A 16,568-nucleotide genomic window follows, 5' to 3' on the forward strand; every position below is an offset into this window, starting at 1 on the left:
CGTCCCGGGCGTGCTTCTGGTTTGGGTTTATTCAGAATAATTGGTTTCTTAGTGGCTTTGCTTTGATTGTGAATTCTACCTAATAGCGTCTAACATTTTCATTGTCACTTTATGAGTAAAGATACAAAAGTATACGTGAAGTTTGAGCCTGTGATTGTAAAAGGGTGAGCTTTTGGTGGCCAAGCCTGTGACACGGATGATATCGAGGTATCAGTATGCTCAAATCCCACTAAAGCTGTTCTTTTCCAAGGTGGGGTGTAAAAATCTTGTAATGGTGCGTACCTTCAGACAATCTTACCTTGTTGGAATTTATAATGTAACACTCATTAGCTTGTTGGGAAGCTGTGCCATGAGCACAGAAGGTCAAACGAGTAACTTTTTGGAAAGCCTACTGACACCTTTCTCATCCTGACAGTGAGAGTCGTCTTCAGTCCGTTTGCTTTGACATTTTCAAATCTATGCAAAACAGATTTGTATGTCATAAAGTGAAAAAGGGATCTGGTGAGATTTTTTTTTTCCGTCACCACCTGTTCTTCTTGTGGTCTGAGCACTGAATAAGATGTTACTTTGAACTACAAATGCTGTGATTAATCTAAAGTATTCCAAACTGTTCGTTTTAAGCACTTGACTGTGGTCAGTGTTACTTCTGAATGTTAACTGGAACCACTAAAGTCTCACTCTTCGTGCCAAGCTACTGCTCATACGTGTAGGTCATTCCATGAGCTAATCACTTCAGTAGTCAGTTACCATTTGCCTTTGAACTTAACCGAGAACATCTCTCGAACGTGTGCAGTTGTTTGTGCGTCTGTCCTTTTTTTGTGTGTGTCAGGAGGGCTTTTTTTTTCTTCCAGTGTAAGATGATTGTGTAGTGCCCTTCCATTCATATGTCTGCTGTCATTACCATGGTCATTTGTTGGTGAAATGTGAAGTGCAATTGCTATTGGTCAGTATTTGTGTTAGGAGTTTTAAGGGTTCTGTTTGGTTGAGAAGACTATTTCGAGCATGACTTGCGAGAGCTGTTCCCATAATTTGCACTACAGGATTGAAATGAAACTGAATGAAGGGGCAGTAGCTGGAAGCTTCTAGGTCATGTATAATTTGCACTTCTAGTTTGTAGTTGCTGTTTGAAATGACGAAAAAAGATAGGTGCCTCTTGCTTAAAAGCTTTTTAAGTAGCATAATCGGAGAGAGAGGTAGAAGACTAGAATTATAATCTGCAGATTAAATACTATCATTTTTTTCCAGCGTCTTTTAAGAAAGAATTGGTTCAATTTCAATTTTCTCCTTTTTGCTTTTCGACGCACTGACTTTACCCGTGCCCGAAAATGACAGACATCACTGTGATATACTTTTTACAAAATTTAAATTCATAAATTGAGAGCATTTATATGAAATTGTTAATTTTCTGAGAATTGTGTTGTTTTATGACGGAAAAGTGTTGTCTGATAATTTTCCCCTAACTTGTTGACAGAGAAGTGAAATGTATCCATGCTATATTCCAAAAACGATTTATTTGAAGTTTTTAAGAAAAGAAAGAATATTAGATGAAGCTGATCTCAGTTTGTTACTACCTTGGATTAAAATCGTGGATATTTAATATCATTTACAAATTAACTATCTTTGCCATATTGAAGCAAATAATGAGTCTTCTGGAAATAAAGGGACTAATGTGAAAATAACTGTGTTTGTTGATTATTATTATTATTATTATTATTATTATTTTTAACCCTTGTGTTCGAGGCCCAGATCTTTACATTTTTTCTCTTAGTCCACAAAAATTAAAATTTTGTAGTAATCTGTCATTCTTCAGAAATGCAGCTAAATATTGTAAAGTGTGATGCATTTAAGGAACAAAAAAATAAATAAGAGCAGCACGGTGGTTAGCACTGTTGCCGCACAGCAAGAGTTCAATTCCACCATCAGGCCGGGGTCTTTCTGTGTGGAGTTTGCATGTTCTCCCCGTGTTTGCGTGGGTTCCTTCCGGGTATTCTGGCTTCCTCCCACCGTCCAAAGACATGCAGCTTGTGGGGATAGGTTAACTGATTAATCCAAATTGCCCATAGGTGTGAATGTGAGCGTGAATGGTTGTCTGTCCCTGCGACAGACTGGCGACCTGTCCAGGGTGTACCCCGCCTCTCACCCTATGACAGCTGGGATCGGCTCCAGCGCCCCCTGCAACCCTGAAAAGGATAAGAGGAAGCGAATGGATTGGAAAATAAATGGAAAAAAAAAAAATCAGTCACTTAGTTGAACCATAAGATTCCCCTTTTTCAGACTGGAGTATAACTGTGCATGCAATCATGCCTACCTTTTCCATTTCTTTGAAAAAAATAGTGATGAGGACGGTTTTGTAATTTTAATAATTTGGAATTAAAAAAATATTCTCACCCTGCAAAGAACATCCACCAAAGGAAGCTCAGCAGTATCGTGATACCATCTTTTAACCTTTTAAAGTTGGGTTTTATTGTTCATCAATAACACAGATTCACCTCAGTAAGTAACACAGACTCTTTGCCTTAACAAAACTTCCTTCCTGTATTTTCCAATGGGTGAAGATAACATCTAATAGATGGCAAACTCATTTTATATCAAGGGGCACATACAGCACACTTTAATCCTAAGTGGGTAACCGGTGGAACTCCCCTTTCTGTCAGTATAAAGAGGTTTAATTACACATTTAATCCCTGAATGTAATAAAAAGACGACAGTATGTCTCAGTCATTCCACATGACAAAGAAATGCTGGTGCAGTAAATGAAAGACACGTGTCAGCATCACCGTTTGAGCTGAAACTGCAAGAAATAAATACAGAAAAACTGGAAAACTCATTAAAATACATTTGACTGTCTGAAATTTTAAGCCCTCTTTTCTGTACCCATCCAGTGGATGTGTGTTTCTAAGTTACTGGCCACAAACAAAGCTTGCACCTCTGTCATCTTATAATCATTACAGTACCCACTATCCCCCTCTTTTCTATCTTACTGTCAGCCGCAGGGTGGAGGAAACCTGGCAAGGTGCATTTACACAGATTTTACGTAAGCAAGTCTAGAAAATGCACAAAGGCTCTACAGCTTATCAACCTTGCAAAGGTCCCAGAAGATTAAGTCATCGTGTTCTGATTTAAAGTTCTGAAAGGTTTTCGGTGTTTATGTGCTGCTCTCTGTCCTTGCAAGCCATCACATTTAAAACCGGAATATCCGTGAAGGGGCACAGTGCTCAGCTTTTACGCTATCCACTCGTTAACTTGCAGGATCAAAGGTCTTTTATAAGTTATCACTGGAATTTGCTCAGTGCGCTCAGTCAGTGAGTCAGAGGCAGGCACACGGTGTGAAAACACTGACCACTCCAGCACTACTCTTCCACTTTCAACTTCAAGGTCTGCTGCCAGACATGGACAACATCTACGAAACACTAGATCACGAAGATGTGCCCGCAGGACGCGATCGCGTCGAGCCCAAATATGAGAACTCGGGTGAGGCGAGGGAGCAGCTGTACAGCGAGGTGCTGGTCCACAGGCCGTCTCAGGAGGAAGACCGCAGCTCCCCGGATTACATGGAGATCAGGGAAGGGGGCAAACACAGCGACTCCTCTTCTTCATCCAGCGACGACGAGGACGCTAAAGCGAGAAAGGAAAAAGTGGAGCCCCAGCCTGCGGTGGAAGTGGAGGCACAGGTGCAGGAGGTGAGCGGTGAGGCGCACAACGGATCCAGGCGCTCATCCTCCTCCTCAGATTCATCCGCCTCACCCGGAGATCCTTGCGACGACCCGCCGTTTCAGAGGAAGATCCAGGAAGAGGATAACGCCGAGGATGGGATGATGATGGCCTACAGCCGCCCTAAAACTGACCCCGAGCCGCAGGAGTCTGTCGACTACACGCTTAAAACTCTGGAAAGTGTCTCTTTGGATGAAAGCAGCTCTGCGCCAGCTGATCCCAACCAGCCTAACATCGCCCTGTACATTAAGGTGAGACATATGTTATACTATATAAAAAGAGCTCTGCAGGGTTGATCCAGGCATCAACAATACACAGCCTCAGGGTTCAGCATGAGCCTTCAGGCGCGTGGAATTTCACTTCCTTGCACAAAAGAAGGCTCTGAGGCCAAGTAGAGCATCCTTTTGAAGAGACTCTCATCATTTGCTCCTGTGCATATTATATTATATTATATTAAATTATAGAAATGATAATTCACCTCATTAGACGTCCATGTGGTTACTAGTTAAGTCTAAATAGTTATATTTAAATATAAGTGTTACTAAGCTGTGTATATTTAGAACAATGCATGTTTAAAAGAATAGTGCATAAGCAGTGATTTCTTTGTATCCAAATCTTTGTGTGTGACTTTAATCACTCTGCTGTAATAATTAACTTGTTCGCGTTAAGGTCACAGGAACCAGGGGTGAACTCTACGCTTGAGCAAATCCGTCTGTGTGTTTTGTTGCTTTTTGGTGATACCTGCTCTGGTGAGTGTACTATCAGTTAATGCAGGGGTCACTTTGCTGATTAGGCTGCTGGCATCAAGTCAGTGAAAGTCATGAAATGGGTAATGGCAACAGGCTGTTTTGTTTTTTTATTTTATTTTAAAATTGCCTTGTCTCCCTGTAGCGTGAAGCATTGTTGGGTGAGACGGTGAATGAGTTTGATTCCAGCTGTGTTACATGTCATAATCTTCCTCGCCCACACGTTTCCTGTTTCCCTGTTTACTCCACCATAAAACCAAAAAGGTGATTATGACAAGGAGAATAGAAAACACCAGACAGCTTTTCAAGAATAATAATGTTTTGTCTTTAAAAAAAAAACACATTTCAAGAACCCTACAAAAAAAATTGCATCTAGTTCAGAGTGCACAGTTTTTGTCTGAGCTGCTCCTTCTTCCTCGGTGAGCTGGAACGACATTGGCAGGATCTGAAAGCTCATCGCAGTCTACACACTTAACACACTCAGTGTACAAAACTACATTATATCACAATTATGATAAATATGCAGGATAGTTCACCCCCGAAGACCGTAGGAGACGACAGACGTGATAACATCCTCAGCCCCTTCAAGAAAAACACCCCACCCTCTATCCTTTATGTGTCTTTCCGTGGGTGCGTTTCCCAACAGTTTAATCATCAACAATGGCCATAAACTTAACACGAGCTCCATCATAAAAGTAGGAAGGTGAGTTATGAGGTCACGTCTCTGAGGGGAAAATTTAAAATGAAACCTCCACAGTCAGATAAAGTGGGCTGCCCTAGGCTATCAACAGTATCGCTAACATGCACTTTTACTGGCTCTGTCACTGTTTTTGTGCGATAAGACCTTTTCACATAACTGCAACTGTCCAAGACTCTTCAGCAGTTCTGGCTCGTGCGTATACGCTGTTCACACACTCCCTGTCACCTCAGTTCCGGAAAGAGACAATTCTCTGTAGCCGTTTGATGTTTATGGTGAATGATTAGCCCAGCGAGTCACTGATTTGAACTTCCCTTTGTTTCAAAGGGATCGAAACGCCAAGGCCATATCTTAGAAACCACTAATGGTCCCATTATTATTGATTTAAATTACTGATTTAGAAATCCATGACAAGAAAAGAAGACATTCTGGTCGATACTTTTACTCGAGTTAGATTAAAAACTGTACAGTTTCTGTGACTGCACACTAAATGTAAGGCTGGAAAAAAGGGGAAACCGTTAGTGTGATTCAGCACTAACCTCCTTTGTCCATGTTTAAGTCCATTTGTTGAAAGAATTACAAGCTACAGGTGATAAGAGTCTTGGTGGTGGAAATTTGAAAAAATCTTCTCATCTAGACTTTATTATTATTATTATTCTTTTTTAAAATGAATATAAATCCAGTTGTGACATATTTTTGGTATCCTCAGCTCGTTATTATGGATAGTCCTCCCTCATTTTGGTGCTGTTCACTCAGTAACTTTGCAAATAAACTAACTAAGACCTAAAATAACACATTCAGACACTGTTCAAGATTTTCCATCCTGAACTCTGATAATGAGCACCTTCTTCCTCTGCAGCTCCCTTTTAATTGGTTTGTGCTGCAAGTTGGTACACCAGCCAGGAGAGGGAGCTGCTCTATAAATAGAAACAGTTAAAACGTTTCTCTCCAGCTGAGCCATCTGTCTCCTCTTTGCTGTTTTCATCAAACTTTCTTTCTCGGATCTATCTCTCATAAGCCACACACACACACAAACACACACACTACTCAGTTTCCATGTGTCAAATGTACCTGCTTTTTTTAAAATTATTTTTGTGGCCTCTTTCTGCAAACAAATGCAAATTTTTGCCTTAAAACCGCAGCCGTGCATCAATAATTTAGAGAGGAATCTTCTCTAGTCTGCTGGTGGTGATCAAATATAACCTGCCAGAGTCAAACACATGTGAACATGAATTAAATATAAATGCTGCTGCACAACTACTCGGTAAGTGATGGACTGACAGCCTCAGAAACTCAAAGTGACGCAAATAGTGTCCCATTTTTGGCAATGTTGTCAGATGGGGAGAATATATTATTGATGGTTTGGGTGTTCAGGAAGTGTTTCATCAGTTTGGCAAAAAATAATACAATAAAACATTTAATAGTGGAAAATATTGAAAAATAAGAATGTGTCAGCTGTGGGGCAGAGAGATAAGGGAGTAAGTGCTGCCTGTGATGCGATTTTGATGTCAGGTTTGGTTGCAGTGGTGGGAAGAGAGACACGGGGCTCCACCCCCTCTGCTATAGACTGACACCTGTTTTCCACTTTGTGTCAGTGACATCTAATGCTGCCCTCCATCTGTGTCTAAATCAGAGCACAGGGCTGTGACTATCACCTGGACCGACTTTCAGCCTCACCCAGGAGACACAAACGGAGCAGAAAACTGCCTTTACAGCTGCAAACGGTGGTGAAGGTGAAGGGAACAGAACTTCCTTAGGTGTGAGAGAGGATAACCTCAGAGAAGATAAAAGTTTCTCCTCCTTTTTTTTTTGTCTTTCCAGAAGATGTAGAGCTCCAAGGATAAAAAAGGACACATAGTTTAAAAAAAGTAAAAGAAAAAGGAATCATGTCTGATGAAGACAGAGACCCTGATATTGAACTTTTTGTAAAGGTAAGATAGACACAAAACTATGGCTGCAGTGAAGGTTTTGATAACATTTGAGGGACCAAGTATTGCCTGAATTTCTCAAATGAGCATCGCTGCGTGTTATGGAGTAGTTGCGTAACCCAATAGCGGAGGTAGAGTTACAGCAGCACCAGCAAGCACCCCGACCCAGGATGGTTGTGACAGTGATACCGAAGCTGCTTGTTGATGGTGAGAAGCTCACATCAGGCCATGCAGTGGTACTGTTACTTCAGTCCACACTTTTTCAGGGAGGACTGTGCTATGCAATCAGTCTCGAGAATCTGTCTAATGTCTCAGATGTAAAACAGACATTGCATTCCTGAGTTGAAATCTGCAGTATTCAGCAGCAGCAAAGATGTTGGTAGAAACATGACTTCCAGGGGATGAACAACTTTTATGATCTTTGTTTTTTGGGGGCAAACTTTTAAAGTACCTTATAATGCTATACCTGAAGTTTCTATGTTCCAGTAACAAATGAAAATGAACGTTAACGCAGACAACTACCCAAATACATCTCTGGAAGAATTTCAAGTGGTGAGGCTTGCTTGTTCAAGGACCTTTCAAAAAGATGTTTTATATAAGATAGCATGTAGGGTGGAAACTTTGAAACAGGTAATAATAAAGTGGAAAAAAAATGACAACAGTTTGAAGGTGGTACCATCAGTGGACACAGCAGTGGTGTTTTGTTCTCTATAAAAAGCTTTACTTCAGGTCCGCTGAGGAATCACACAGGCAGATGGATACACCTGAGGCAGGTGGAAAAGCTAACGTGCTGCCTGGATGCACAGTTCTAATTAGCTGGTGAGAAGTCTGACTTTCTGCAGGCACTTCGGAGGTCAACTAATTAACTTTTAGGCCTTTATCTTTGATTTAGTTTCTAAACTGTCATTTTCTTTCAATAAATCCTAATTAAACACAAACTGTATTAATATATATAGAGAGTGACTACAATCCTAATATAATAATTTATTCATCGTGCTACGATCTACATGGATCTGATGGCTGGAGAACTATCATGCTCCACCCCACATACAGGAATTAGCCTATAAACAGTGACTATCGGGGGTTATAGGAGTCTTACGTGCACCAGAGGGATCAATCTTAGCAGTTTTAATCTTCGTATGCCTTTTAGAAATTACAGTATTATTCTGTGAATGACTGTAGTATCAATGTTTTCAGTTAATATGTCAGAACCCCATTTATGAATTCTTTGTTAAAAAGCAGGCTTAGGCAAACTAAGGACGCCAAAACCCAGTTATAGTTATAGCATAACACAGCATGTGATGGATCGTATGACGTGAGAGCCCCCAACAGTCATCATCTGATCACTCAGCAGCTCCATGCTCTCACGTTCCTCGGGCCTAGTGGTCTAGCTGTGTGTGGCAGCTTTTGTGCTCTGTGTTCTAGATGTTGATTGGCGATTATTTGAGGCCAGTGTATTGTGTTACCACCATGCGACTGAGCCTGGCCATAACAATACACAGACAGCACTGAGAGCATCAATGGCTGGCGTCCATACAGTTGGCTCAGCTACTTTGAGCCTGACGGCCCTTTTATTTCTGGTCTTTGCTAGGAGCTGTTTACTGATGATGGACGTCTGTGGTGAATGTCAAAATATTTTTTAACGTCGTTGCGGTAACTTCTTTTTTTGAAGGGATTGTTTGTGTGTCCAATTATTTGTTATACTGGCCATTCAAAGGTTTTAGTGACATAAATAGTGAAATAGCATGAAATGAAGTTCATCTGCCGTTCTAATAACTTTAATGTGGTCAATGGTCACACTTGTCATGTAATGACCGGGACGTCATTGCACTCACATATTTGTTATGTGTTGTGGGCTTGTGTGCGTCTGCAGGTCTGCAGGTCGAACGCTGCTCTCTGTGCCCCAGGGGCCAATGAACCTGCTTATCAGAATCACCATGTATAATTCAGAAGGTTCACTGGATCAGATGTCACCGTTTGTGCTCCTCTGAGTATCCGTGCATGCCGACACATAATATCAGTGCATGTACACAAGCATATGATAGGAAGGAAGTGATTCTGTGTAGCTTTGTCTTCATCAGAAAATAAATAAATAAAAATACAACGTTTAAAGAGAAAAGCAGTGAACAGGTGAATCAAATCAAACCCGTTACCTGATTTAAATGTGGCCTAGCTCATGTTCGACAGCACATTCTCTCCCATATCAGGACAATGTGCCCTGCTACTTTTTAGATCTTTCGGTGGATGTCCTCTTGCATTCATGTCTCTACTATGCACATTGTGGTGGTGCGTTAGGACCACATAAACCTCCTGCATTTCTCTGTACGGGTAGATGATGGAACCCTGGCACATTATGCCCATTTTAACTCGTTCATTCAGTATCATCTTCTCATACACATCTGTGCTGCTGCAATCTGCATGGCTGCTATTTCTAGATTACTATGCAGAAGTTTTCGTCAGGCTCCACTTGCACTTGTGCCTCAGCAGTGCACATTGAATCTCCTCTAGTGTGTCGAAACAGTGATTATTCAGCTTGATCTTTATTTACAGGAAGTGAGCAAAGCGGTAGGTATCTCAGTCTAGTGTGTCGTCCAGGTAGTGAAGAAAATTGTGTTGGAGCAGACAGAAAATTTCCTGTGCTGTCTGTGCACTCTGAGCAGGCATGAGACAACTTGCTGACAAGCACCGCAGTTCATCCTCCAAACATGTTTTGCGCCAGTTTGAGACAGAAGTTGATTTGAGGTCTGTGGTGAAACTGCAGAACACACAGTTTAAGTGGTCAGAAGGGGACTTCCAGGGAGCAAACTAAAAATAGCACACGTGGCTGAGAACATGACCTTGAACGTGAGAATGGCCAAGAGTAAATCAGGCCAGGTTTTTAACTTTTAAGGACCTTCTCTCAGAGCTTTTTGATCAAAGCACAAGCGTACTGTCAAAAATCAACAACCTTGGGCACTGTTGATACACTGCTCACAGGCACTCGTATGGTCAGCATCTGCAAAATAACAGCTACTTTAAATTCATCCAGTTCATTCAATTAATTTGTCATGAATAGTGGCCATCTCAAGACCCTATCATTAAAAATATTAGGGTGTGAAACAGCAATCCCCTGTGAGCAAACACCCACTGACAGTGGGGAGGAAGAAACCTCTGACTTAACCAGACTGAAGGAGGTGCCTGGAGCCACGCGGCACGAGTGGGTGGGTTACGGTTGGGAACAACACAACAGACAATCCAGAGAGAAATACTAAGTGCAAAAGTGCAGCTTCAGAAAACAGAGACGTGTGCAGAAAGGTACAGGGAGACAAAAACATAGACGACAGCACAGAGAAGACACGGTGTTAATGGCCTGTAATAAATGCATATACAGGAAGAGAGGAAAGGAGATCCAGTAAGTGTATACTGCACTGACTGTGTAAATACTGACGTTATCGAACCTACTGTAAAAGTTTAAGTATTGTTACTTAAACTTAAGTGCACTGGTAATAATTAGCCAGTCATGTCTTACATAATTATTGAAATTATCACTGGTTATTTTTCTTCTAAGTGTTCAAAGTGGTTATATCTGATAGCTGTTATGTATTAATATAATAAAAAAGAAACAGGATGTTTCCTTCACCGTGCTCGTCCACTTGGGAAAGTAAATATGTTGGGCATTTTTTTGGCCTTCAGACAATAATTCTGATTGCTACAAGTATGCAGTTCACATCAGATAATAACACGTGCACAGACGGTAGGTTTAGTTTGACTCTGTCCTTATCACGAATCTGTCACAATGACCTATTTATGTGTGCTTATGTAATGTTATATGTTACTTATTGGAACAACTATATCAGGTAAAGAGTGAGTTAACACTTATCGCTTAAGATAACAGGAGACTTATCCCTGTTAGTAGCAAGGTTGTTACATTGTTACCAAAGGGTCATGTACTTGCTTCCCACAGCTGAATTAGAGAAACAAGATGTAAGTCTTTTCATCCTTTGTCTGCTTCCAGGCGGGCAGCGATGGAGAAAGCATCGGCAACTGTCCCTTCTCTCAGCGCCTCTTCATGATCCTCTGGCTCAAAGGAGTCATGTTCAACGTCACGACCGTCGACCTCAAGAGGTGAGGTTACAAAAAGCCAAGTTTGCAAACATGAAAACAAAACGTGCTAACGTCGCCCCTCACGACATTCTGCTTTCTCCGCGTGTGTCTTCTGCAGGAAGCCGGCAGATCTGCACAACCTGGCTCCAGGGACGCACCCTCCTTTCCTGACCTTCGAAGGAGAGGTCAAGACAGACGTCAACAAGATTGAAGAGTTTCTTGAGGAGACACTCTGTCCTCCAAAGTAATTCAACTAGAGGGTTTTTCATAACAGAGTATCAGATTATACCACCAACTACACACATCCTGGTTTGGCTGGATTTATTTCACTTCAGCAGCATTGCTGAAAGAACAGGAAACTCTTTAGTCCAGTAAAAGAGTGCTGGATCTGATGAAGGCTGACGTTAACAGAGATTACTGTTTATAGCTGCTGCAAATCTATTTTGAGTTGATATACAGTATAATGTAAGTGTCCCAGGTATGTGTTTTTGCACTTTTAATTCCTAAATGCAAAATCTTTAACACTCTACATCCAAAGCTTTATTGACAAAATCTGATTGGGGTAATTTTAGTAAAAGAGCCTAAGAGGGTTCTTGTTGTTGTTATTCCAGTAAAAATGACCAGAGTCAGCGTGTGAGCGTTTGCAGAGAAAAATGTCAGATTAACTAAATCTTTATTTTATTGCCTGTAAAGTTTTTTACATTATAAACCGACCTCAGTGTGAGAAGCTCAAGGGGCGAGTAGCCAGCTTGGTGAGAGTGTGTAACATGTTTGGAGTGTGAGCTGAGTTTCAGCCCAGGTGTTAATGCTATCCAGATGGTTTGGTCTGACTGGGTCTCTGACTGCCTCTCCTGCCCCTGTCCCCCCATCCACTCAGGTATCCCAGACTGGCTGCCAAGCACAGAGAGTCCAATACAGCTGGAAACGACATCTTTGCCAAGTTCTCAGCCTACATCAAGAACACCAAACCAGAAGCCAACGCTGGTGGGCTGCTTATTTCATGCCATTTACATTCACACATGTACATGTGCAACGGAACAAGATGAAATCATGCGGGAGTGAGTCATCAAATCCTCCACTAGGTGGTAGCAGAGTCCACTTTTTAGGCATGAGCTCATGCCGTTTGCTTTGCTGCCACCTAGTGAGGTTAGCGCCACACGTGTTCCGTCACCTTTTAAAGGTGTTGTATCTGTGCGTTTTAGCTCTAGAGAAAGGTTTAACCAAAGCCCTGAAGAAGCTGGATGACTACCTTAACAACCCATTGCCAGATGAGATCGATGCAAACAGCATGGAGGAGGAGAAGGGCTCCAACCGATGCTTCCTGGATGGGAACGAGTTCACTCTGGCAGACTGCAACCTCCTGCCCAAACTCTACATAGTGAAGGTAAAGAAATATGGCATGAGAGGAAAATTATTGAGGGGCAGTAATTAGTGGTGGTGATTCTACAGCTGCGTTGCCCTTCAACAATCATTCTCTACCGGCCCCTTATTATTCTCAGATGAGATTTTCATATCGGTACTTTGAGCAATCCAGATCCTATTATCTGTTAAAGTTAGACGTGTGTTTTTCCAAGTAACCTTTAAAGCACACACCAGTTTATCCAAGTTCAAACCACCTTATGAGGTCGGTTTCTGCAATATTGGACTTTGTTAAAAAGTTTCATACATTTTCACGGGCTAAACAAGTTTTCCAGTCTACAGTAAGGTTCACAGAAGTTGTCATATCAAGCTGTTCCTCTATTAAAGCCGGTGATAAATAAACACTTTGATATATCAAAACCAGATTTAGTACATGGATTTTGAACTCCATTTTGATAATGAATTCAGTGTTTTGCTGCATTTGAGTAATAAAGGCTGTGGTAATAAACCTAATATGTGCTTGATGATGATGATGATGATGATGAGTTTGCCTTAAATTGGTGTCTGGTAACACCCGGGGAGGTCCCAAGCAGTATTACAGTTAACTAAAACGAAATGTCAACGTACATTATAGTTTAAGTTATAACAGAAACTAGAGACTATAAATAAATGAAAATTAACTGAAACAATGTGTATTTAAAAAGAAAGAAAGAATTGAAGTCAAATAAAACTATGCAGTCAAAAATCGTCAACAATATGGTCAAATCTGTCAACAGCCTGCCTGAGGGTGTCTACATGACTGCGAGCCAACTCCCTCCACAAATGTTGCATTTGTATTCAATTTTGTGCCACAGGAATACATGAATGATTTAAAAAAAAGACTAAAACTAACACTGGAACTAATAAAAACTAAACTAAAACAAGTAAATCTATTCTGGAAACCAGCAGGATCTGAAAAGAAAGTAAAAAGGAAAAAAGGAAAAGATTGAAAATGTCAAGCAACTCTGCCCCCAAGGTGTGTTTAAGTTAGGTTTGCTCTTGACTTTGTCTTCCACAGCCACAATTTTTAAAAATTAGATTTTTAGACTTAAAAAAATAGTTTTCTCTTTTCTTAATTAAGGGGAAAAAAACTATCTTGAATTTGTTATTTGGGGCATTTAGTATCCATATGTCAAATTATTAGTAGCTAAAGGTTATACTGCTAAATCCCATTTTTAGTCCAGGAGGACACAACAAAATGTAAGAACACAAATTCCCTTTAAAAGTTTTTTGTTTTAAACTAAAACTACAATTTTTAACAAGAGCAGGTCCTTTCTACGGTGGGTTAATATATCAGGCAGATAAGCATTCACCACTGGAGGAAAGTATCTAATGAATCTAACCGGCATGTCCTGCTCCTGCAGAGCTGACTTACTTAATGCTTCATTGGTTTTGCAGTGGAAGTGGTTCTGACTTACCTTTTGGATGCAGAGCACAGACGATATACAGAGTATTGCTGAAAGGCATTAATTCTTACATTCACGAGCTAAAAAAAAAGCATAAATGTTATTAGTTTTGTTTCAAAATGGCAAACTGGAACACCTCATCCAAAAAACATACCTCCTGGAAGGTGCTGAAGATATCAGCTCGAGTCTGAATGAACGGGGTAGTTTAGTTATCGCCTTGCATTCTCTCCTAGGTTGTTGCTAAGAAATACCGCAACTACGACATCCCAGCGGAAATGTCGGGGGTGTGGCGCTACCTGAAAAACGCCTCCACGCGTGACGAGTTCACCAACACCTGTGCTGCTGACACTGAGATCGAGACCGCCTACAAAGACGTGGCGAGGAGACTGGCCAAGTAGCCTGACCTGAGCGCAAGGAAAAATAAACCGGCAACACACATCATAAAGAAAACATCCCCCATGAACGTAACACGCGACTGTCCTTTGTGAGATCCTCGTCTGTCATAATAAACAAGTCCGATGTCTTTGTTTCAGCTCCAGATGTGGATGGACTTTAGCTACTCGGTGCACAGTGTGTATGGTATTTCAATCACCTCGGCAGAGACACGGCAAAGCAGAAGTGGAGCAGAAGATAAATCAAACACATTTAACGTGATTCGCATTTCAAAGCCAGGTTCCAACGTTGCTGCTGTGAGACTTCTGACATAACTCTTTTCGCTCAAATGTGATTGTGTCTGTCTGTATTTATTCCTCATAACACAAAGCTCCCTTTCATACCTACTCTACCGCACGGCCAAACATTTTACTAGCTGCTGATGTCGAGGTCGTTCACTTTATTTATTCCCGAGCCCACATAAGTCTAGTCTGACTCCAGTGTTTATTATCAGGCTCTGGCTCCTGGGGAGACACCTTGATTCATCTATGATTGATGATTGATGCTAATTGTTTGCTGAATATGACTGTTCCACTCTGCAGTTTCATTTTCAGTTCATTACTGTGGGTGTTTCTGTAGTTTCTTTTTCTTTTCTAATGCTTCTGAAAATTTGATGTAAAGGCAAAAAATATATATATTATTCAAATATATGCTCGACAAAAAGAACAAATGTACCTAATATGGGCATTAAAAGTTTAGAACGAGGCTTGTTTCTGAACTGCTTGCATGCGTGAATGTCTTTCAAACCAATTCGGAGCCTTCGGAAATATGAAAACTCCACAGATACGTGGCTTTATTTGGAAGTATGAGAAATCCATGCCAATGTCACTGATGGATTCATTCTGAAAAATGTATTGCAGCCAGAGCTGGGACGTTTGTTTTGCCTCAAGCTATTAGTGTTCAGTCTCGAGTATTGATTTTGTCTTAAGTTACGCATGATATTATAAATGGAGAGAGTATTTATTTAGCAGCCCCAATCAGGCCTGATTAGCCAGAGCCATTAGTGCTGCGATGAAAAGCGTCTTCCAGGCCAGGTCCGCGATGGTCAGGAGCCCTGCCCTCCAGCCCTTCATCAGAAAGACATTTCCTCCTCTCTGAGGACTTCATCAACATCCGCAGCCTAAAAGTTAAAGTTCAAAAGTTTCATTGTCTAGCAGAGAACAGAGAAATTTGTCTCGGGGCTTATCGTCTTTGGCTTGCTGTCGGGCTTGCAACTATAGCGCGACTTCCTTGAAGAACCATAAGGCTCTTGTGTGGTTTGGACAAACACATGATATGAAACTGGAGCATGATGACTGAAAGGCTTTCTCATTGCAAAGCTCTACAAATAAAATAATATTTTCACAGATCTGCTTCTGCCTTTTCTTTTCTTTTCCAGCTAAGGTAATCAATCAACATCCACGCTCGCAGGTTGTCAGGAAGGGGAAGGCTGAGCAAGTCTCTCTGGGTGATAGTGAAGGTGCTGGAGGGGAGACTGGATCCCGGTTCTGAAAAAGGGTTAAAGTGTGCAGTACTGAGTTGATCAAATCCAGTGGTGCAGGTCTGTTTCTCTATCCATAACAGAGAAAGAAAGAAGGGGGGAGAGAGAGTGATGACCGTTGACAGGCTTAAATAGAGGCTTCCATGCCAGGGATCAAACGCCATCCCTCTTCTCCACTCTCTCATTAAGACGGAAAACCCGAGCGCCGCCATCCGATCTGTCTCCATTTTTCCTCAAAGGAGTCTAACTTGAAAGATCTGCGCCTGTCGGATTTACAATGGTGGGCGAGTGGTGTTTACTGAGACGCGGCCTTGCCAGAAACAACAGTCAAAGAAAATAAATGGAGCCTGCCTAGTGTTTCCACAGGAGTAAGGAAATATGGAGCGAGACTTGTGCCTTGCTGTTTGGTAATTAGTACCTAAACATCCCTGTCCTTGGATCCCATCGCTCACATCCAACATTTCTGCAAGCTGGATAATATACAGTGGAGCATTAGCGTCAAACACGTCTGGTCATGGGGCCTGGCACGCCACATTAATCTGTTATTACATTCCCAGTGGATCTACCAGTCGCTGGCCTTGGCTTGGCCACCATAGCGCAGGGAGTCCATATAGGCTGACAGGGGACTCACACAGTGCACTTTTATAGCCAGGTTTAGTAAACCTTTTCAGCTCAGGCATAAATTTT

General features: G+C 41.5%; 1 protein-coding gene across 1 annotated transcript; it reads left to right on the forward strand.

Annotated features, from left to right (window-relative positions):
- Positions 1–3,280: 3,280 nt before the first annotated feature.
- clic5b (chloride intracellular channel 5b) lies at positions 3,281–15,749 on the forward strand. Its single transcript, XM_026193964.2, has 6 exons — positions 3,281–3,962; positions 11,077–11,186; positions 11,284–11,409; positions 12,043–12,149; positions 12,368–12,549; positions 14,203–15,749. The coding sequence occupies exons 1-6, from the start codon at positions 3,390–3,392 to the stop codon at positions 14,365–14,367; spliced, it is 1,263 nt and encodes a 420-aa protein (XP_026049749.2). The 5' UTR covers positions 3,281–3,389; the 3' UTR covers positions 14,368–15,749.
- Positions 15,750–16,568: the final 819 nt, after the last annotated feature.

Source organism: Astatotilapia calliptera, chromosome 15, assembly GCF_964374335.1.
Source record: "Astatotilapia calliptera chromosome 15, fAstCal68.1, whole genome shotgun sequence".
NCBI lineage: Eukaryota > Metazoa > Chordata > Actinopteri > Cichliformes > Cichlidae > Astatotilapia > Astatotilapia calliptera.

What these genes read in the sequence shown, in the direction of transcription:
- clic5b (XM_026193964.2), top strand. Translation starts at nt 3,390, where the DNA reads ATGGACAACATCTACGAAACACTAGATCACGAAGATGTGCCCGCAGGA. An exon ending in ACATCGCCCTGTACATTAAG is followed by an intron (nt 3,963 to 11,076) that starts GTGAGACATATG and finishes GTCTGCTTCCAG; the next exon opens with GCGGGCAGCGATGGAGAAAG. An exon ending in CAAACCAGAAGCCAACGCTG is followed by an intron (nt 12,150 to 12,367) that starts GTGGGCTGCTTA and finishes TGTGCGTTTTAG; the next exon opens with CTCTAGAGAAAGGTTTAACC.